This window comes from Plectrocnemia conspersa, unplaced genomic scaffold (genome assembly GCF_051122295.1).
Source record: "Plectrocnemia conspersa isolate PC_06_02 unplaced genomic scaffold, ASM5112229v1 ptg000011l, whole genome shotgun sequence".
Classification (NCBI taxonomy): Eukaryota; Metazoa; Arthropoda; class Insecta; order Trichoptera; family Polycentropodidae; genus Plectrocnemia; species Plectrocnemia conspersa.
The window spans coordinates 10,103,337-10,125,242 of NW_028277175.1; the positions used below are offsets into that span (position 1 = coordinate 10,103,337).

At 29.9% G+C, this 21,906-nt stretch overlaps 2 protein-coding genes across 2 annotated transcripts; one reads left to right on the forward strand and one right to left on the reverse strand.

The window, feature by feature from the left end:
• Window positions 1-3,156: 3,156 nt before the first annotated feature.
• On the forward strand, window positions 3,157-5,770 carry ais (DExD-box helicase 52). The gene is made up of 11 exons (XM_088197626.1): window positions 3,157-3,315; window positions 3,393-3,638; window positions 3,709-3,894; window positions 3,954-4,206; window positions 4,271-4,553; window positions 4,617-4,729; window positions 4,800-4,900; window positions 4,966-5,111; window positions 5,189-5,269; window positions 5,330-5,479; window positions 5,555-5,770. Exons 1-11 carry the CDS (start codon window positions 3,235-3,237, stop codon window positions 5,745-5,747), a joined length of 1,833 nt encoding a protein of 610 aa, XP_088053752.1. The 5' UTR covers window positions 3,157-3,234; the 3' UTR covers window positions 5,748-5,770.
• hfw (leucine-rich repeat domain-containing protein hfw) lies at window positions 5,759-17,166 on the reverse strand. The gene is made up of 9 exons (XM_088197636.1): window positions 16,814-17,166; window positions 10,388-10,683; window positions 10,033-10,167; window positions 9,730-9,912; window positions 9,484-9,647; window positions 9,162-9,350; window positions 6,599-6,757; window positions 6,426-6,536; window positions 5,759-6,357 (listed from the first exon to the last, which is right to left on the reverse strand). The coding sequence occupies exons 2-9, from the start codon at window positions 10,671-10,673 to the stop codon at window positions 6,079-6,081; spliced, it is 1,506 nt and encodes a 501-aa protein (XP_088053762.1). The 5' UTR covers window positions 10,674-10,683; window positions 16,814-17,166; the 3' UTR covers window positions 5,759-6,078.
• Window positions 17,167-21,906: the final 4,740 nt, after the last annotated feature.

Consider the following 21,906-nt stretch of genomic DNA (forward strand, 5'->3'; position numbering starts at 1 on the left):
CTCAAAATGATTCCATTAAACTGTTGTATTATTCTTTATTATCTTTACACCAAAACGCAAAAATTGCATTTTAAAAATGTATAGCTAGTAAAAATATATACCTAAATAGATACAAACAAGCTGATTATTGAAAGTCAATGCGATGAGAAGCAAAATGAAGGATGAGTAAAAGTAAGTATGTGAACAAATTGTGAAAGTCATAAATCAAGATGGAAAAGTAAGTTATCTGGTATCTGTCATAATATCAGCAAATTTAATAATGGTTGTGTCGGACCACCCATAATTGCTGCGATGAAAACTTGCTAAGAGTCTCGCATAAAACTACGTGATTGTGTCCCTTGAATCTTCTAAAAGAATACACAAATATATATAAAAAAATATTCTTTGTTTATAGGTATAACATATATTAATTTGATTTTAATTTTAAAAGATGTTTTAAAAATATTTTATAATTATATAAGTAATTTACATTGGTATTAAGCAGTTAGAATTAAAAGTAAAATATATTTAACAATTAAACAATTACCTATGTTCAGAATTTTGAAGAATGAAACACCGTATCCAATAACAGTTGCGGAGCACTTGCATAGTAACGGCTTACAAAGGGAAAGATTGTTGCATATCTACCTTTGATTTGAAATCTACCGTTACACAGATCTAATGATATATGTATTAACAGCAAATAATCTGATTCCACTCTGAATCATCGACATTGCTCAGATGATCGAAGACTGGAAGGGACGTTTGACTTTGACCTTTTCCCCAAGGGTATATAATGATCCAGAACTACCACTTCGTTTCCGACTTGGAGTAAACGAGAGGTCTGCCGAGCTCGTGCCAGCGGAGCCAGACTGAGTCGATCGAGACGATATTTAAAATCCTGAGAATAAGCAGTTTTTCCATCAAACGCTCGATCTGATCCAGCTAAGCCACCTTGAGTCGCAAAAGTCCAACTCTATCTTCGATATTACTTGCAGACTACGTGACGCAGTACAACGGCGAACACAAATTTTACAGCAACATTTCAGACTGTTTTGATTAAAAAATAATTTATATATTTTTTATAATTTTAACAATAAACACGTGCACTGTCATGTTCATCACAGATACAATTTTTTTATGAAAATTCTACACATTGTTTTTACTAAAAAATAAATTTTAAAAATAACTTTTGTTTACACTTTTTTACGAATGAACATTTTTTTTTTTAAATTGTATTTTTACATATTTTAATATGTAAGAGATGCAGATAAAAACAAATATATAAAATTTGACCTTTTTTGGTATTTTCTTTATTCAGAATAAATAAACACTAAACTGCTTGCTTATTCTTCGTGTGCGTTTGCAGTATGTGCTGTATCTGTCGTGTAAAAGAGAATAAAGGAGGACAACAATTTTGAGAAAACATAAAAAAAATAAAAGGTTTGTGCAAGAACGAGGATTTTAGAGTCTTATATTATCTGTTCAATTGTTGATTATAACATATTTTTACCGTCTAAAAACCGGCAGGGAAATGGTTGAGGTCCAACGAAGATGTGCCCATTATAGCAAAAGATTGTTTTTATATACATAGGTATGTATTCATGTAGAAAAATGTTTGTATATGATATGTTTTCGGAACTCCATCGTAAGTGACGTTTAATACAAGATGATCAGGCGTTCTCCTTTAAGGAGAATTGTCTACATCAAAATGTTGTCATTCTTTATCCTTATCGAAAAGGCCTTCATTTAGCTCCCACAGCAATCTGTCCTCTTTTATCTTTCTTGGACAAAAATTTCCGAAATAGCCTTTGAACGCAAATTTTTAAAATGGCCTTTTTATTTTCAATGCTTTTCTTTAATATTTTCAAAATCTGATCACCTTATTGACTGTCGAGAGACCGAAATATTTTTAATCGAACGTAGAACGAGACCATCTTATGCCATTTTGTCACTGTTTATGCACACACACAAACGGTTTCTCAAACATTCGCAATAAAAAACAATATGTTTTTTTTTACAAATAGTAACATTAAAAGTAAATGATAAAAAAAAACATATCTATAAAAATTAAATCTAAACTACTTAGCATTAATATGTATATATATATATAGTATGGGAGCAAATCTCTTCTGTGATTTCATTTGTTACGAAAAGGCGGAAGGTATCTCCGATTGCTGAGATATTCACACTCCTATTTAATAAAAAAGGTTCATGCACATAGCCAGAATCATTTGAAGGACATGAGCTTCAAACATGTCTCGACTTCGATATATAAAATGTTTCCTGCAAAATGTGGATATCATACTTACATTATACGGATGTTTCGTGTTTTCATTACACTCCAGTGAATCGAACATATTTGATATAAACTATATATAATGAAAATTTGATATTACTTATTTTATAATAAATAATAATTTCAAATGTAAATGTGAAAAATACTTACTTCGTAATTGCAATAATCTTCGTCTTATTCTAATTCGAACATTTCAATCACGTCTATGTTATTCAAGAGAATTTTGAGATCCGATTAATCGGAAGCACTATATCTTTCGGCCATCACTATAAATATTATTTAAACTAAAGTTAGTTTAAAATTATTTTACGAAAGAAAAATAATAAATATACTCGTTAAGTAAAATATAATTGAGAAGCGCAGAAATAGTCTGCGCTACGACGTAGCTCTCCCGACGATAAGCAAACAAATACTGACGCACGATTGAAACGCCGTCTGATGCGTACATCAGAGCCAGTCAGAGCGTGAGATAACTTGCCCTCTAGCTCTTTCGCTCTATCACACGCATTTGTGCATCTCGCTCGCACATGTACAAGCGAATCCGTGCGAGAGAAAAGAGGGTATACTCACCATCCAATATATTCACCCATATTTTTCTTGCAAAATTTTCTGACAAAGCGGTATAATATAGGCGCGTGAAAATTAAATATCAACAACAAAGTAGAAGCCATTCATTTATCAGAAATTAGATAAAATATGGGATATTTTAGATATAATATTAAAATATATCTAAAATTACAGATAAAAAATTTGTAGTTAAAAATTACAAAAAGGCAATTATATGATTCAAAAATAAAAACAAAAAGTGGAAGAAGCTAACAATAATTTAGCGTCTAATTAGCTCTTAGTTTTAGTAGCTTCTTTTATGGCGGCGCGTTGTATTTGACAGTTCACTGTCATGAAAAGTTTCGAGTTGGGAATTGTGTCTTAAGAACTGTATGCCCGTTGTATAAAACATGGATGCCCTCGATATATTTAGAAAATTAACGAAAGGATTAACTTTCAAGAGCAAAGCTATCGGTAAAAATAAACAAGAGGTACGTTTTTTCAATAATTTATCCACGTGAACTAACCTAAAAAAATAAACGTCAAATAAGTTAAATAATTATTTTAGCAAAAGAATAATATCGAATCACACATCATAAATGATGTAGTAGAAGAACCTTTTAGCGACGAAGATATAATTTTTGAAGATAAACAACCGGAACCTGAAGCAGTTGCTGAGAATGACGAAAATTATGAATTCAACATGATGAGCAACTTCCAAGTCACTGAATCGGGCGTTAAGAAATCGAAAAAAAAGAAGCAAAAGTTGAAAAAGATCACAGAGAAGAAAAAAAGCGCGATAGAGCTAGAAGAAGTAGATTTAAATAATACATTATTTAGATTGTATTTTTATGTTTATTTATTTTGCTTATGTTGTATATTAGGCACGGCGATTTCGCAGCGAACACGGAATCAAAGTTATAGGCTTGGATCCTAGCGCACCGTTAAAAGATTTTGCTAGTTTGACTGATAAATATGAAGTATCGCAGCAATTAGTTGATAACTTGACTCAATGTGGATATGTAGAACCTACGCCTATTCAAAGACAAGCTATTACGTCGATGTTAGAAGTATGTTTTTAATATTTTTATTGCTTATAATGTTTATTTTACAATTGATCTTCTTTCAGCATCGTCAAATATTAGCTTGCGCTCCGACAGGTTCTGGTAAAACGGCCGCTTTCGTCATTCCACTGTTGCAAGAATTGAAAGCTCCACAACGTGGACCGAGAGCCTTAATTCTCTGTCCAACGAGAGAATTATCAAAGCAGATTTATAGAGAAGCTCTCCGATTGAGTGCCGGCACAAATTTGATCATCAATTTTGTTCCTAAAATTACTCAAGATAAAATAGAAAGCAAAAAGAAACTATTACAAAAAACTGGTATTAATATTTTTTAAATTTATAAAATTAATTGATTGATATTTTAATTACAAATTAATTTTAGATTTACTTATCAGTACGCCTAATAGACTATGCTATCTTCTTGATCACGAAAATTCGCCATTAAGCTTAGCAAAAGTCAAATGGTTGGTTATAGATGAAGCCGATAAGCTTTTTGAAGGATCTGAAGATAATGAAGCGAATTTTCGTCCTCAGTTGGAAAAGATTTTAAAGGAATGCTTTATGGAAGCTTCTCTATCGCTTTTCAGTGCTACTCAGACGCCGATTTTACATGAGTGGTGCAAACGTAACATGGACCAGTTATTATGCATTACAATTGGACAAAAGTATAATTAAAATCTTATTAATAACTATACTTAATTGCGTATTAAAAATATATTTAATTCTAGAAATGCTGCTACAGAACTCGTAGAACAAGAATTGTTATATGTCGGGAATGAATATGGTAAACTCGTAGCATTCAGACAATTGGTGCAAAAAGGTCTTAAACCACCAGTTTTAGGTACGATCAAAATATTTTGAAATACAATAATTGATAAAAATTATTAATAAAAAATGTATATATATTTCAGTTTTTGTTCAGAGTAAAGATAGAGCTAAACAATTATTCAAAGAGTTGATATATGATGGAATTAATGTAGATGTTATTCACGCAGATAGAACACAATTACAAGTATATTTTATTTTTATAATACAATTTTATATTAAGAAAAATATTATTAAATTATTTTTTTACAGCGAGATAATGTTGTGAGAAGCTTTAGAGTTGGTAAAATTTGGGTATTGATTTGTACCGAATTGATGGGACGTGGTATTGATTTCCGAGGTGTAAGTTTAGTTATAAATTATGATTTTCCACCCAGCTCAATTTCATACGTTCACAGGTTAGTAAAATTACCGTTAATAATTAGTTTGTATTGATGAAGCTTAATAAATGCATGTTTTTTAAAATATTTTTTAGAATTGGTAGAGCGGGAAGAGCAGGACAGAAAGGAAAAGCTGTGACTTTTTTTACTCAAGATGATATACCTAATCTAAAAAGGTTGTTTTACATTTATTTATAATTTGTAGTACAGTGTAATTTATTTTTTTAATTCCATAGCATTGTCAAGATTATGAAGCAATCAGGATGCGAAGTTCCAGAGTATATGTTAACGCTTAAACAAACAAGAAAGAATCGTAAGCAAATGCTGAAATATGCTCCTAAACGAGAAGATATTTCGACTGAATTACCAGACCGTGAAACGATCAAGTACTATATTTTTCAGTTTATATTAAAATTATTGATTATTGCTTAATTAACTTATTTTTGTATTTATTTTTTCAGACGAAGATTAAGAGAAGATAGAGAGCCAGAAAAACCGAAAAGACGAAAGCTGAATGACGGTTCGTCGGAAAACGCTGGTAATATAAAAGGAAAAGAAAAATACGCCAATAAAAATAATTCACAAAAGAACAATAAGAAGCATCATAATGAGAAAATGAATAATCATCAAAAACACAGACCGAATAAGAAATAAAATAAATAATATTAATAAATAAATCTTTTATTTATTGGTTAGGTTTTTCTTCGATTTACATAAACTGATACAAGATACTTAAAATAAAACGGCAGATTAGATTCAGTCTTGTTCATGTTCACCAAAACATTTCAATCATTACAAATAAAAAATATCACAAAATAAAAATTATAGCAAATTTAAACAGAATATTTTTACAATAGATATATTAGATATTTATTATATATTCGAAACCTCTCAATATACCTACTTATATTTACACAAAAAATAAATCACTAATGTAAATAATATTTTGAATGGCACTCTACAAATTTCAGATCATTTTAAAGATTCACTCGCAAAGCCAATCACAAGGTAGCTTAGGCATTTTGCTGGCAGGCCACGGTAAATATCCGGCACTTTTGAACACCCAATAATCGTACGACACTTTGGTCACGAGGCCGAGCAACATTAAAACTTCAGCCGTTATTATATAATAAATATAATCGGTCCAATCGTGTTGTTGAGGGCAAACTTTATCCTCAGCCAAATCGATAACTCGTCCCTTAGTATTTTCACATAAGACTTGATCGTAATCTGGTACGTTGTTCGTTTTACTAAGCAGCCATGTCTTAAATAAAAAAAAACATTAATATCTACAATGCATGTATATGTATAAAAAACATTCATAAGATTTACTTTTAAAAATTTTGCTGTATTGCATCCACAATGTAGTTCGTTATTTGCTAAAAATACGTGTCTTGGACTCCAATTCCTATCAAACGTATCTGATAGAATATAGGTCGGTAACTAAAAATGAATAATAAATGAAAATATTGTATATTTTCATATATAATATATTTTTTACTTACTGTTTTTAATTTATTAGCTTTTAACGATAGATGCATAAAGTTTTCTATAAACTTAGTTCCTTCCAATTCGTATATGGATTGTATTAAATTATGATCTGCATATAATTGTCTAACATTCTCATAAGATGGATCATCAGATAATGCAGCCAAAGATGTAATCTGAAAGTGTATTATAAATGCTATAAAAAATAATCAAATTTAATTAAGAAATTGTTTTAATTTTATTTTATTTTTATATTCTATCACTTGCGACTCTCTATTGTTGAGAACTCTTGGAAGCTAAACAGATTTAGCTGTTTGTCTTTGAGTATTGGTCTAAGGCTTAAGAAATAACTCAAAGATGCGATATTGACTGATATGAAGTGATATTTTATCGATTTTCCCGGTTTTGGTATTATAATTACATCAGCTATCTTAGTATTTCATTAAATGACGCATTTTTCTAATCAAATTCGAGAGCAGTAAAATCGTGCTGTCACAGTGGAAACGCTCGGTTATCTAGCATTCATATTAAAACTTTTTGTAACAATATTTCGAATTATGAGAATCGAATGAAGCATATCTAAACCGAATTTAAACCAATAGGCGGGCGCAAAAAACAATAATCCCTTCTCAGAAGTCAAAAATCCATGTCAAAAGCAATAAAATCGTGCCGTCGCAGTGGGATTGCTTGTTACCAAGCATTACCACTGCGACAGCGTCATCGCGATTTTATTGCTTGTCCATTTTGATTTAAATAATATGCTAAACTGAAAGATGAAGTAAATCTGAATATTAAAAAAAATATCGACTGGTTTTCGGTTTCCGTTATTACCACAACTAGGACAATAAAGTTGACTTTTTACTGGGAAAGACTATAAGCCCGGCTCACATTGAATGACTTACAGCTAACTTTGCTTACGCATAGAAGGTCCTCCTCCTACCTGCTATGTATTCAATTATGGATCTACTGTAACTTGTTTTCAAAGTTGTAATCGTCAAAAATAATTTTAAAACATTCGTGTAAATTAAATATTGAACAAAAATTACATGAATTTTCTGATTTCGAACAACGGGTTGTCGGAAACCTTAGGGTGACACCACTGCATATAGACCATAATATTTTTCAATTTGTATCATATTTGGAAGATCGAAATTTTCGATTATTATATTGCTGATTGATCATCACAGATTAGGTCTTCCTGGATTTTTTCCCAATCTCACGGATAGATAATTAAAATTAAATCGAGCGAAGTCATGCATAGTGTCATATATTAATTGGGAGCTGCAACAGTACATTAAAATTAATAAAATAGATATCACTGATTTACAGACTGGTGTCTTAAAATTGATTGGGTTTATCCTGTTGTAACACATTGGGCTTTGTAAAGCATGCTGCAATGGAAGATTTAAAATAAATAAATAAATTAGCTATTTGTTTTAGAAGTCCTATCTTTTTAGTAGCTTACTACCCATATCTTTTATCTCAATAATATAGTTATTTCCTTCGAGACATCCGATAGTCTCAGACATGTTCTTGCATATTATACTATATATTAGTTTAGCCTAGAGTTTCAAACTCATCAAGCAGAGCTTTTATGTTTACGATACTATTAGGTTTGTATGTTGTTCTAATTACCTTTATAAGCTTTCCCAATCAGTGTGTTTTTTGGCAAGTCTTGAGTGAGGTTGTTTTCTTATGATTTTTTCACTCAATGATAAGATGTTTTAAGAGTAATAATAATATATCAAGTCACCGAAATTTTATATAACATTTGTCAAGATTTGGAACTCTGTGTTTATAATTATATAATCATCTTCTCTTTATATTAGTATAGACATTAAATTTTAAAATCTCCACCAAAATTTTTCTTTGTAGAGTTTGAAGAAATTTAATATAGTGTTTTAAGTGGACAATATATTGCAGAAATCCCATACTAATATTTGCACGTCCGTATACTTTTGTTGTGACTTTGATCTGCTTCTTATCATGTTAGCTTTAACTAGAAAAGATTTATTACCAGTATAATAAGTATGATAACCCATGTAACCTCAAACACTCAAGAATGATTAAAATAAAATAAAACAAAGATCAATTTCTTGATCACTTGAAAATAAATCTAGTTAATTCAGTCATTGGAGCTCATTAGTATTTCATGGTAAGTCATTTTCTTGATAATCACGTTTTTATTTATTTGATGATATACTTTAACTCGGGATAATGTACAATATATCCGTTCGGAATATTGCTGTAGTTACCGGTTTCAATAAATTTAAAAAACGTACTTTTTAAAATCAAAAGTATTATATGATACTTATGAATTAAAATCGACAACAACAAAAAAAACACATGCTAGTAAAAACTGTATAATAATACAAAAATCAGGTTATTGTCTATTTATACCAAGAAACTTGTTGCACCCTATAACTTATCATTATACTATAAATATTTATCGCAAAACATAAAAAACAACATTCACAGATAAACATGTGTACATACGTATATAATTAGGTACACATTATTTACAACAGCATTATTCTTTGAACTCTCTGAAATATCAGCAATTATGATTGTTAAGCTTACCTCATTATATGAAACATTTAATTCAATGGTATTTGGTGGTAGTTTAGTCGGCAATTTTTTCAAGTTCCGATTTGAACAATCGACTCGTACTGAATAAGCTGGCAGCTTACCGGCAACTATATCTAATCTCACTGGTTCGCAATTGCAATTTGTACCACCCAATTCAAGTTTAGCGCAATCATTCTTCAACTGTAAATGATAAAAAATATTTCACATCAGAAACTGTGATCTTATGTTTTTAACTACAAAACATCTTTTTCCTTATTCAAATTGTGATAGATGATAAAATCGAACATTATTATAAAAAAATCAGTTTCAATACCTCATGCACCGATTCCACTTGTCTAATTGGTACTAGCTCAGTAGAATTAAACCACTGGAATGTTTTAGAAGACGTGCAAAATGTCGTATTACTATTGAGGAACTTCAGATGACCAACGAATCCGAGAGCGTCCAATATACTTTTACACAGCATTTCATTATTGCCTAAAAAATAGTTATTTTTAAAGTTTATCTGAAATAATGTCTATTTTTAGATCAGCATTCTATTTGTAAATGTATTATTTACCGTTGATATCTAAAGAGAAATCTTTATCGCGGCCTTTAAAGCGAGGCATGCTAGTGAGTTTATTCCCTGACATATCTAGAGTTGTGAGATTAAACAAGTTTACCAGAGCTCTAGATGTAATATTGATGATTCCATTATTTGATATGTTTAAACAAGCAGCAGGGGAATACTTCCTGAATTCGCCTAAAATATGAAATATATTAAAATAAATATTATAATCAAAAATTTTGATAAACGTGTAATTTTGTTTTTTTTAAAATAAAATAAAATTCATAATTTAACATAAATGATAATAGCACTAACCAACAATTTGCTTTATATTGCCATCCGTAAAAGATATGGACATGAGTCGTCTCCAAGTCGATTGAGAAACATCCAGCTCCTCTAACGTTGCATTCAAAACATGGAGTGATTGTATCTCTTGGTTGCCTGAAATCACTGTAACAAACATACCGGAAAATTGGTCAAAAACTTGTTCGCAGTAAAAAAGAAGTAATTTACATGGCAATTATTAACAATCGACACGCTAACTGACCACTTCAAATATCGCACAAAAGTGTTTGTACACATTGCAACAGTGCTAATGAACACTGATTCAGGCGTAAATATTCAGAATTCTCAAATATTTACATTAAAATAATATACAAAAGGAACTTACAATCAGACGAAAGTCCTTCTTTAACGCGAGTATTGTCCACATCGCAGCATAAAAGTGCATTTGGAGCCACTCGGGCGCAGCTCTGTGGTGCTCTCGGACAGTGGATCCTGTCGGCGTGAAAGCACGTAGCCGAGTGTCCTGGAGTAGCGGGTAGAGCTGGTAACGGAGTGGGAACAATCTGCTCTCTGACTGGTATCGCCGGCGCTTCTTCTTTGTTCATTAAATCTTCAGCTAAGCGACCATGACTTGCAGTCGCCAATAAAAGCAATATTCCTATTACCAACATTTTGATATATCTGTAAAAAAAAACAAGGTTATTGTTATTATATTATTGGTTTGGAAGAAGACGATTAGAACTCAAATATAGTATTAATATTTTTATATGAAATAACTGAAAATGGTTAATATTTTTATATTGTAGAGAGTTGAAAATTATGACTAGATAGCGACTTGATAGTTATTTCACACTGTTATTCTGAATATAAGCTTCACATGTCCACATATTGTCAATATATGCTACACAAGTCGTCCATTGCCACATCAGCAATTCCTCATGGTTCTAATCTCAGCTCCCTAATATGTATTCTTTTTATTACTGATATTAATAAAGTTATTTATAATTTCAAATTCTTGACTTAAATTCTTTACAAGTTCTAGACCTTAAAGCTTAAAGTATTCCTTAAAATAGATTCCATTGCAGATAGTAAAAAAAATTAAATCTGTGTGCGTAGTCATCTGCTAATAGTTTACCAAGTAGCATAAGAAAAATGTAATTTTATGATGTTTTCTATAATAAGAAGACCACTTTAATTCTTATTATAAAATGAATAACAATGAACTTAATCGCACACAAGTGGTAAACAATTTGTATGTCCTATTTCTACTACACTACAGATTCCGTCAATATATAGAAAACGTAGGCAATAAAGCTGCAAATAAAGAAGTTGGTTTAACATGAAAGACATCTTGTGTCATATTATAATTAACTACAATTAAATAGAGCCCATAAGAAGAAATAAATATTGCAGATGTAAATAGAAAAGACACGTTTTTTATTCGACAAAAAAGTTGTTTCACAATTGTTCTATCTAATTTTATTTTTCTATTTTCTGTATAAATTAAGATTAGCTTAAAAAAAGGGAATGACTGTTACATATTCAAATAAGGGGTGAAAATGGATATTGCTATAACTTAATATTTATACAGGTTAAGATTTGTATGTATTATTTTTAAATGCTTCTGAATATGTACTAAATTTGTGTTGTTATAGTGAAAATATTTAATGCTGTAGTTAAAGTAAATTAAATTAAACTGCTTTATATTTGAAGCTTGAGACACCATTGTAATGAGCACAACAGTAGTTTGGAAAAAAAATGATTGACTTTTAATTCAAATCAGAAACCATTGTCGCTATATAATAAAACTTAAAAAACTCACCTAAAGTTTTTTTCATTAGTAGTACTAATAAAATCGCTGCTATCAAACAAATAAAAAAGTATTATAAGTAAGAGGACTGATATATGAAAAAAGACTTGTGTATAACTATGTAAATGTTTCAGATAGTCCATTATTTGTAGCGCACATTATATTGAAAGAGTAAAAGAGAATATATAAGAAAGTACAACTCAAGCAAATTGTTTAACAAAAAATATATGAGTAAATAATGTTGTTTAATGATTAACCTTGTATATCTGTTAGAAGGGCAAATGTCACAGTCAGTATAAATAGAGAACTGTAAGCAATTTACGTAACTTATGTGTTTTTACCCTTGTTTACAAAAGGCACACCCATGTGTGGTCAATTAAGGAAAATTCCCGATAAGTAATAATCAATACTCAGACTATTCCGCTCTATTTATATATTGTTTACTATTTAAAATGTGCATACTTGCTACATAAGTTTCTTGAAACAGAGCCAAATAGTATGAGTAGAAATAGTTTGAGATAATAACAGTTACACTTGATAAGCATAACTAGTAAATAATCTCAAATAATCATTGAATATGCTTTAATATTTATTTTGTATATCTGCTCATTAAACATATTATATCATTATATTATATGTTAATTGCACAATCTAAATATACATGAATATTTATTTACTATAGAGTAAAATGACAAAAAATTATTGTATATAATTTATCATTTAATATTTATATTTTTAATTGCTTTTTTTTATTTGTATTTTAATATTCCAGATATATCTTAATTGGAAGCTAACCTAAGTTATTAAATGTGTGTTGAAATTATATCATTATTACTAAATCATAATAGAAAACATCTAATGAATCAGGAAAACAAAATTCCATAAATTTATGGCCGTTTATGTGACCAAATTCTATTCTCTGATTGGTTGTGTTCATTTATCAATGTTTGGCATAACTTTTCTTGAAACATATCTACATTTGAAGCTAAATACAAATTTAAAACATTTCTATTAAAAAGAAAATGTATGATTTGCTTGTTTATAAATAACTAGTCTTATAGATGCTTTTTTCTCCATATCTCTGTATACATATTAAAGAAACCTTAAAAAATGGACATGTATATTGATTCAATTTGTCACAAAGGTACTGATGTCAAGCTAAAATCAAACGATATAAGTTATTCTTGTGTTAACTAATTATTTAAACGAAGCAGTAGATAAAATATCTCATATGTTTAAGTGTAATAAATTTTTACTTAGCAATGTCCGAACCCTGTCGTCTTTAACAATTGAAATTTATTAAGTAACCAGTACAAACTGGTAGCAAAGGAGTGCAAATGTCAGAAGCGACTTGGCTCTAAATTGGTTTAAGCAATAACGACTGCACTGCTTTAAGTCCTCGACGTTTGAAATTAACTGCTCAGATAAAATCAATTCCAGAGTATACCACGCAAAACCCTGAATTACAAATTAAACAAAATTACTGCAGAATCGAGGATCATACAAATTAACTCTGATCCTCATCATTGTAGCAATTGCTTTATATACGTTTGCATACTAATATGTACACAATAAAGAGTCAAAACACAAAAATAGATTACATATTTGCTGAAAGTCATTATCATCGCTTTATTCACATTTTACTTACAAATCATAACAAACAACAAGTTGAAAACATTATTTTCCTCTGACCCAGAGATGTCTAATGTACCAAATGTATGACAAACATTAATGTTTGTGTCTTTTAAGCTACGTTCGAATTTGGACGCAGGGCAAAAAAACATATTTTGATTTATTAGGAGACTTAAAGAAAGGTCATCAGTGAATATTTAATAGTAATCAGATAAAATAGCTTAATGTATTTACAACAAGGTTTTTTAACAGTACTCACGTTTATTTTCAATTAGAAAATTGTAATATAAATGTATTTTAAATTGAAACATCTAATTCCAAATCTACCAAATTGATTAATATTATTGAAATATTAAATGTGAGATGTGCTATTATTTTAAAGTAAATTACTAAATAATTAATTATTGCACATATATTCAACCAGTGACGTTACTACTTGTTATATAATAAAATCATTTAAAAAAAAAGTTATGCAGCCTAATGTTTTATGTCTAGCATTGGGAAACATCTGTTCTTAGTTATTTATTCTAAATAATTTATAGTAGAGACCTATTCAAATATTGTAGTATGAAGTACGTACTATTACATAGTGTTTTTATATCTTGAATTAAAAAATGAGTTAATATTTTCCAGTAAAGGGGATGTGCCACACAACCCATGGTAGTGAAGTTTACAATAAATGTTGTGATTAATGGCTGAGTAGTGTGACTTTTCAATCAGTTAGACGCAGGAAGAGCTGTTTGACACACATTTTATTGCATACAAATATAATTTAAACCGATATATGTACAATTAACATGTTGGTGTCAGTATCGAGCGGCGATGTCGAATGAGAAAGAGTCGTAGAGCCCTGTAGTTGTGAAAATCGAGTCGCTCTAGTCCTGGTTCCTCGTCTATCAGCTGAGTCAAGTTGATGAGTCTTGAAAGTCCGGTTTGTGTTTTAAGTGATGCTCCTACACGAATTTATGATCTAGTGACGAGTTCAGGAGCGATTCTCGTCCAAGATTAAAATTGCCGAATGATTGTCAAGTAAGTTCGAATCGTAAGATTAAGTGAGTTCGTGTCATAAGTAATTTTACTGAGTAATTGGTGATGTTACCAATTATCACATTCTTTATATTAAGCTATAGCCTATCGTGTATTTTCTTAACCCCGCCTCCTATGTCCTTTAGTGAAAGCCTAACTTTGTGATCGTTCAATAATTAGACAGGATTAGTGCAATCGTGTTTATTCAATTCAAGCGTATTTTTTTCTAGATATGCATATGTCTTAGTGGCTATTTTACAATTCTTGGGTGTTCTGATATGCCGATTTTACTTCAGTTTTGTTTAGCTAAACTTTTGTTCTTGCTATTATTTAGATAGTCCTTGCTGAAACACCTTACCAACGATACTTAAATTAGCGATATTATCCTCAGATTGCGTTGAAAAATGTAGTCCTTTAATCGAATTTATGCGGCAATTTAACAAGCTTCTCTGCCAAATTAGCTCAATGTTGGTCTTCTTTAAGGCTTGATAGCGGCGATCAGTTCGCGACTAGTCGAAAAAAATCTTATAGGATTAGGTCTCGGATTAGATCATCAGAATTTGATATATATGTAGTAAGGGCTATGTGTCTATGTATGCAGTACAAATCAATATTTAAAACAATAGCGTAAAATCTAACATGTCATATAATATTTAATTATAAAAATGTCACTACACGAGCATATTTATTAAACCATGTTTTAATTTCTAACTACAGACAAAAACAATTTTTTCTGTGTATATATATATAGTAGTATAAACTATATTATTTATTAATAAAAATAGTTTAAGAGCCAATGCGATAGCGCAATAATCACGGAGCGAGGCGTATTGTTAGATATCCTTGGAAGACGAATAACTAATTTAAACCACACAATGCATTCATAGCACTTTCTCGCTATATCTTTTACAACTAATGCACACGAGATGATTTTCATTATATTAAATTATTTAATCCTTGACATGTTTTAATAGAATACGATGGTGTCGAAAATTTTTATAATCCTAATACTTTAAAGCCGGAAAAGTAGTTAGTGATTCGGACGTCTTACTTGTTCATTCATTGTCGTTTTTTGAACCACTAAATTATAAATTAGTCAAGTAGAAAGTTTTTAAGAATAAAACTTTCTTTGTGAAATAACCAATGTCCATTTAACACATGTCTTTATGTTAAAGACATCGGTTATTTCAATAATGAACATTTGTTCAAAATTCGTCTCATAATTTAGCTGTTTAGTGCTGTGATGAGTAACTAGGCTTCAACATGCAATATTCACCCTTTCTTCTTTATAAATTATATTTTATAAAAGTAAAAATATACATTTCTTTTTACATTTGCTTCCCAAAAGCGTCCATGTCAAATTTAGCCTGTAAGTAAATTAAGTTTACCTAAAATATCCAACTTGTTTTATAAAGCAATTTATATAAATCAAATGTTCTTTATATATTATCAGTTGTTCATAATTAAATGCATAAGTATAATACATATGTTTTTAGCGTTTCTTATCTTTATATGATCAAATATACAATATGCAGGGTTTTTAGTCACTTATCTATTTTGTTGAAATTCTACGTATTTCCAAAAATATATGTACTTGTTATTGTTATTCTTGTTACATAGTTGGTATTTTTTTACGAATTCATATATTTTCCTTTTATATATTTATATTCACCTTTATTTTAATTCCCTTACAGAACGATATTATGCAAAAAAACACAATATTTGTAATACATGACTGACTGATATCTATATTGACTATTAAATTGTTTAAGAATATCAAATTTGCAATTTTTTTAGAACAATTTAGATGAGCAATATATAAAATAATCGTACCATAAAAGGAGTTGTTTGTGCATTACTGTTGGGCAGATCAGTGAACACCCCATGAATATCTCCCTGCAACGAATCCTTACAGAATTACCTTACACAGATGCATAAACAATTCGTTTTATGCAACAAAGTATTTATTTAAATGCACGTATCTCTTAAAATAATTCCTTGTTCAATCGCACCTATTTTTTTCATTTTGAAATTTAGTTAATTTTGCATATTAATCCAAAAATATAATATTATATTTTATTTTGTATTTTAACAGATTATCATTTTAGAAACATGTGTATAACATTTAGTATTTTTATTAACTAATAAGAAATCGTTTTTCTTAAAGGAAGTCTTGAATTTAATTTACATTTCCCTACCTTTGCAAGAATTCGATAGGGGTAATGATGAAAAGCTTCTAATTGCATTTTAAAATATTTGCTAGCTGTTGTTGACAATGCTAATTGCCATTCAGAATATATGCATCCACAAGTACATAATAAAAATCCGGTTTCTAAAAGTTACCTAGTTAGACGACTCGAAGAAGCAGAAGCGTCGACTGATGGCGTCGATTATATTTGTTGTTTCAATCACCAAAACACAGATAAGCGCACTGGATAATTCGATCCGACCATGTTTTTATTTTTTAAGGTTGGCCGCCCGTAAACAACGTGACAAAGTCCGGACAGTTTAATTATATTTGCGCTGGCGACACTGTTCCCAACGTTTCCGGTGTAAAATTGGCGGCGAGTCTTAAAACTTTCACATTGACTTGTTTCTGTATACTTTTTTGAGTATATCGTATTTTGGTTTTGCGTTTGAGAAGCGAACGCATGCGACCGCTGTGGACGGCCAATCCCCACTGATCGTATCAAACTAAATATAAAGTTGCGACCAGTCAGTCCGACGGCTATTAACCAGACGTGTTAAACCCGCGACCGCAAACTTACATTGAAATTATCACAGTTTTTTTCTACACACTATTTAAAAATTATAAATAGTTGTAAACCTAAAAATAATTACTTTCATACGTAGAATGTTAATTATACATATAGACATTTTTTGTAAAAAATTACCTATTATATAAAGCGTATATAATAATATGAATAACTCAACAAGGTGTTACTAATTACATAATATTTTTTAAATTCTGAGAATATCATAATAAAACGATTCTATAACAAATAAGCAAAAATGGCCATCTGGTAAATTACGCATTTACCTAGGGATGTGTTGGAGCGGAGCTAAGCAATAACGCAATTGGTCCTAAATTTGCCTTCTTTCCCATTTTTCATCGAAGGTTCAGTATAAAGAACTTGGCACTTGATTACAGCACCACTCAGAAACTTACGAAACCACACATTCGCATGCTACATATTAGACCTAACTGACCAGAATGAATCAGAGATCAAAGAGACTCAATTTTACAATTACGAGTAGTGGCGTAGTGGGATGAGCGCGGTTCTACGCGACGCTCCGACACTTTTTTCGCTCCAGAGCGCGCACCTCTACTTGTAAATATAAAATGTAAATTTCACATTTTTAGTATCAAAAAAAGCATAAAAATATTTCACATTTGTTTGTTGTAAATTTACTTTTTCAAAATATATTTTGAAAATGTTGTACGACCACTGCATTCGTGGATATGATTTCTACTTTAAAATATGTGCGATTATAAATATGTGTTTTTGATGTATGTATTATGTAGATACATATATGTATATTGTTAAAAACACCATTAGTCGACAGTGGTCGTAGCGCTACCTTTTTATTCACCACTACACTTGATACTAACACCACAATTTTTACCATATAACCACATATCAAACAGCTGTTCCTCTAACTAACTGACTGAAAATTCACACCACTCGACCACTTACCCCTTACTTTTCTTACAAAAATAGCTACCGTGTTGCCATTGCAAGAGAAGCACATACAATTTTTGAAACTCTTATAAAACTACATATCAAATAAGTAGTTCACTGTATATTCGATGAGAAATCAAACAAATTGAAAAGATGTGAAATATTCAGCATGAACTTATCTTAAAACATATGTTATATTTTAAGGGAGCCAAATATAACGTTTACAGCAAAAATGTGTTATTCCACAAAATTAGCATATTCTTGACATAAATGTGTGTAGAAGAAAACAATTGTAAAATAATTATGTGTAACAAGCAAATATTAAAATACATAAAATAGCATATGCTCTATGTTTATTAAAATTTAAAGTAGTACCAGCTTTTAAAAAAAAATACTGTTCTATAAAATTTAGTCAATAGCCAAAGTTGGAGACTAAAAAAATGTTGAATATATGTCGACCGACTACTTTTACAGAAAAAATGACATTTTTTATTTACTACTGGCAATCCTGTTCATTCCATAAAACTTGACAACGACCTGAAGGAAATACTCTTTTTAAAATAACTTCAAATTAAATTTTAATTACATTATATGTATTTTTTAAAAAAGTAGACGTGCGTTATATTGATGCAAAAACACTTGATTATTATTCTTTGTTTTTTTGTTCAAGCGGAAAATGATTAAGAAATAGTTTTTCCACTATACAGACGATAATTTTTTTTGTGTTTGTGGTTAGTTTAGTTTTCATTTCATTTCGTTAATAGTTCGATAACGATACGTTTTATTTTGGTTCAAATACAATTTTCCATTTACGCATATAGTGATTGACTAATATTTCGATTTTAATTCTGACATCTAGCCACACATTTTTTTAAGCATGTTCAAAATTGTTAGAAACATTGAGAATAGCTGGATTTGCATAACAACTTATCGTATAAACGACATTCTTTTCCGGTATACATATAGATTAATAATAATAAACATAATCAAGCAAATAACAGGGAAAAAATGTTATTTTTTCCACCTCAGTAATACTGTAGTTATTTACTGGGTACAGGCAGTTCTTTATAAAATACTGTCATTATTTATTTACAACACAACTTTATTGTGAATGAAGTAAGTGTCTGAAAAGTAAACTACTGAATTACTAATGTGTTTGGTCATTTCTGTTTTTTAAAATTAGTTGCTTTCAAGGTTTGAGTGGACTTTTCGAGGAGCGGTCGCTTGGGTTGCCAGCTCTAGGATGGTGGCAAAAATTCAAAATAAATGCGTAACATTTCCTCAAAAATTGTTTAGATAATATTGCCATAAAAAAATCTAAAATTACATATGTCAAATATTACATTATTTCGTAAACTTAGCAAATGATATTTTAGAATAACCTTAATTTATTTAAGTTTATAAATGCTATAATACACCTACTTGTAAATTACATACTTACCAATTATTTTCTTAAAAATGCAACAAAAAATAAGTTGTGTTTTTTATGACTAAAATTGTAATATATTTGATTAATTTCATAAATATAAAAATATAATAGTTTTATGTAATGTGATCACGTGACCCAACACTGGTCTTTAAAAAAATGTTTTTTATAACTTTTTATGTCACGTCTGCATTTGAAGTAATATATAAAATGCTTCTTTAAAATATAAAATGTCTTCAAATTCAAAATATAAAAAAAAAAACAATAATTTTTGGAAAGGAATATTCGGTTGCACAGCAAAACATTTCCCGATATCTTTTTCAGCATTAATTTGAGAATATCATGTATGAAATCATAAATAAGTACCAAATTATAAATGGTTTAGTTCAATTTTCTATATTTAATAAACGCCTACGTATGAAAAAAGTATTATTATTATTTATTAAAACAATTATTTTATTAAGGTTATATATTTGTGATTTTTTACTAAGCATAACTATTAATCAATAAAATATTATTTAAAAAAACAGTTTTTAATAACAAAAACTCTAATAAAGCTTCATTAAAAATAAATATTTAAGCACTAAAATAAAACACCTGGCCTTATCATTATTTACAGACATGCATTTTAATTTACACAGCGAACGCAATCTCTGCATTTTTATGTAAAATAGTATCTGCATTGTTTATAAAAAATACCTGAATTAAGTTTCTTATTATTAATTTATTTAATTGAATAACTTTTTTGATTGTTCCAGTTAATATAGAAAACAGGGCTGTGGAGTCGTTAAAAAAAAACACGACTCCGACTCCGACTCCGATTCCGATATTTACCAACAACACGACTCCACTCCGACTCCGACTCCGATATTTACCAACAACACGACTCCACTCCGACTCCGACTTCGACTTCGACTCCGACTCAAAAAAGTTTAATTTTATCAGGTATTTTTGGTGTTTTTATACACGTTTAATATTCATACGATATACACATTCATTATTAAGCAATTAAAAATTCATAAATTTCATAATTTAAAAAAATGGTCGGAGTCGCTAATTTTTCACGACTCCGACTCCGACTCCAACTCCGGCCAACACACCACGACTCCACGACTCCAACTCCGACTCCGACTCCGACTCCACAGCCCTGATAGAAAACATAAATCGTTAAAAGTACAAATAAACATTAACTACAATACTTAATTTCAAATGGATCTCACGGGTTAGAAATCGCAAGTCAATTAAATAATTTATTGAATGAATTATTAAATAGAGGCCTCTGACGTCACATAAAGATTAATCAACTCAAACTTTAACAATTTTAATAAAATCAACATTTTTGCCAGCGTATAAAATTGATGGCAATAAAAATAATGATAACGATTTTCAAAACATAAAAAAGGTAAAACAAGATTTAAAAATCACTAAACATTAAAAAGTGCAACATTTACTAATTAAACTCTTTGGTTGTGACTTTTTCAAAATTTACAAATATTTTTAGTAACAAAATTATATTATATTGTTTTTAAAAATCCTACTTTTTTATATGACGTATTTAAAAAAAATGTTATTGAAAAAAAGTAGTCGAAACCAGTAGATTTTATACGACTCCGCCTAAAATGACACGACTTTGATTCAATTTTTTAATTAATTTATATTTTTTAGAAAATTTATTTTATATTAAAAATATAATGTATTGTCATTTTTTATTTTTATAATATTACTGTTTTCCCGAAAATATGTCATACTTAAAAAATAAGCACTAGTGTGACGTTTGCAAAATAAGCTCTGCTCCATAAAAAAAAAATTGTTTCAAGAAATAAGCTGGAAGATAATGTTAATAAGTTATTGAACATTAAAGTCTTTCGTAGATAGCGTCGACTTTTCAAAATACCATCGTCTGGATGGCAAGATAGCCCCACCTCTAATCATCACTAAGGGTAATAAAGACAAGTTTGAAGATATTTCAGGAATTTATGACATTGAAACCGAAAAGTCATATAGAGAGGGGGCGGGTAAAGGCATTTGTCCCCCTTGAATTTGCCTGGAAAAATGCATTTCACTTTGTTGCGTGTAGGGATACGCGTGCTGGTTAGTTCTTAGGTCTGAATCCAAAAGCACGTGTGCTTGTGTAAAAGCTTTATTGAGCTCGGCGTGGTCCGACCGCTTCGTAACGACGATCGGAGCCGACTGGTGTCAAAATTGGGGGCTTTCCCGAACGCCGTATGACGGCGTTCGTGAACGCGTACAAACGGCGAAACGGGCGTCAACACACTTAATGAAATACTGTGAATTTTAATGAAATCGAAATAGTAATAAAAACGATC

Coding starts and splice junctions, on each gene's coding strand:
- ais (XM_088197626.1), top strand. CDS start 3,235: ATGGATGCCCTCGATATATTTAGAAAATTAACGAAAGGATTAACTTTC. Junction 3,639..3,708: donor GCGCGATAGAGCTAGAAGAA/GTAGATTTAAAT, acceptor GTTGTATATTAG/GCACGGCGATTTCGCAGCGA. Junction 5,112..5,188: donor TCAATTTCATACGTTCACAG/GTTAGTAAAATT, acceptor AATATTTTTTAG/AATTGGTAGAGCGGGAAGAG.
- hfw (XM_088197636.1), bottom strand. CDS start 10,673: ATGTTGGTAATAGGAATATTGCTTTTATTGGCGACTGCAAGTCATGGT. Junction 9,913..10,032: donor CAATATAAAGCAAATTGTTG/GTTAGTGCTATT, acceptor TTCATATTTTAG/GCGAATTCAGGAAGTATTCC. Junction 6,758..9,161: donor TAAATGTTTCATATAATGAG/GTAAGCTTAACA, acceptor ATACACTTTCAG/ATTACATCTTTGGCTGCATT.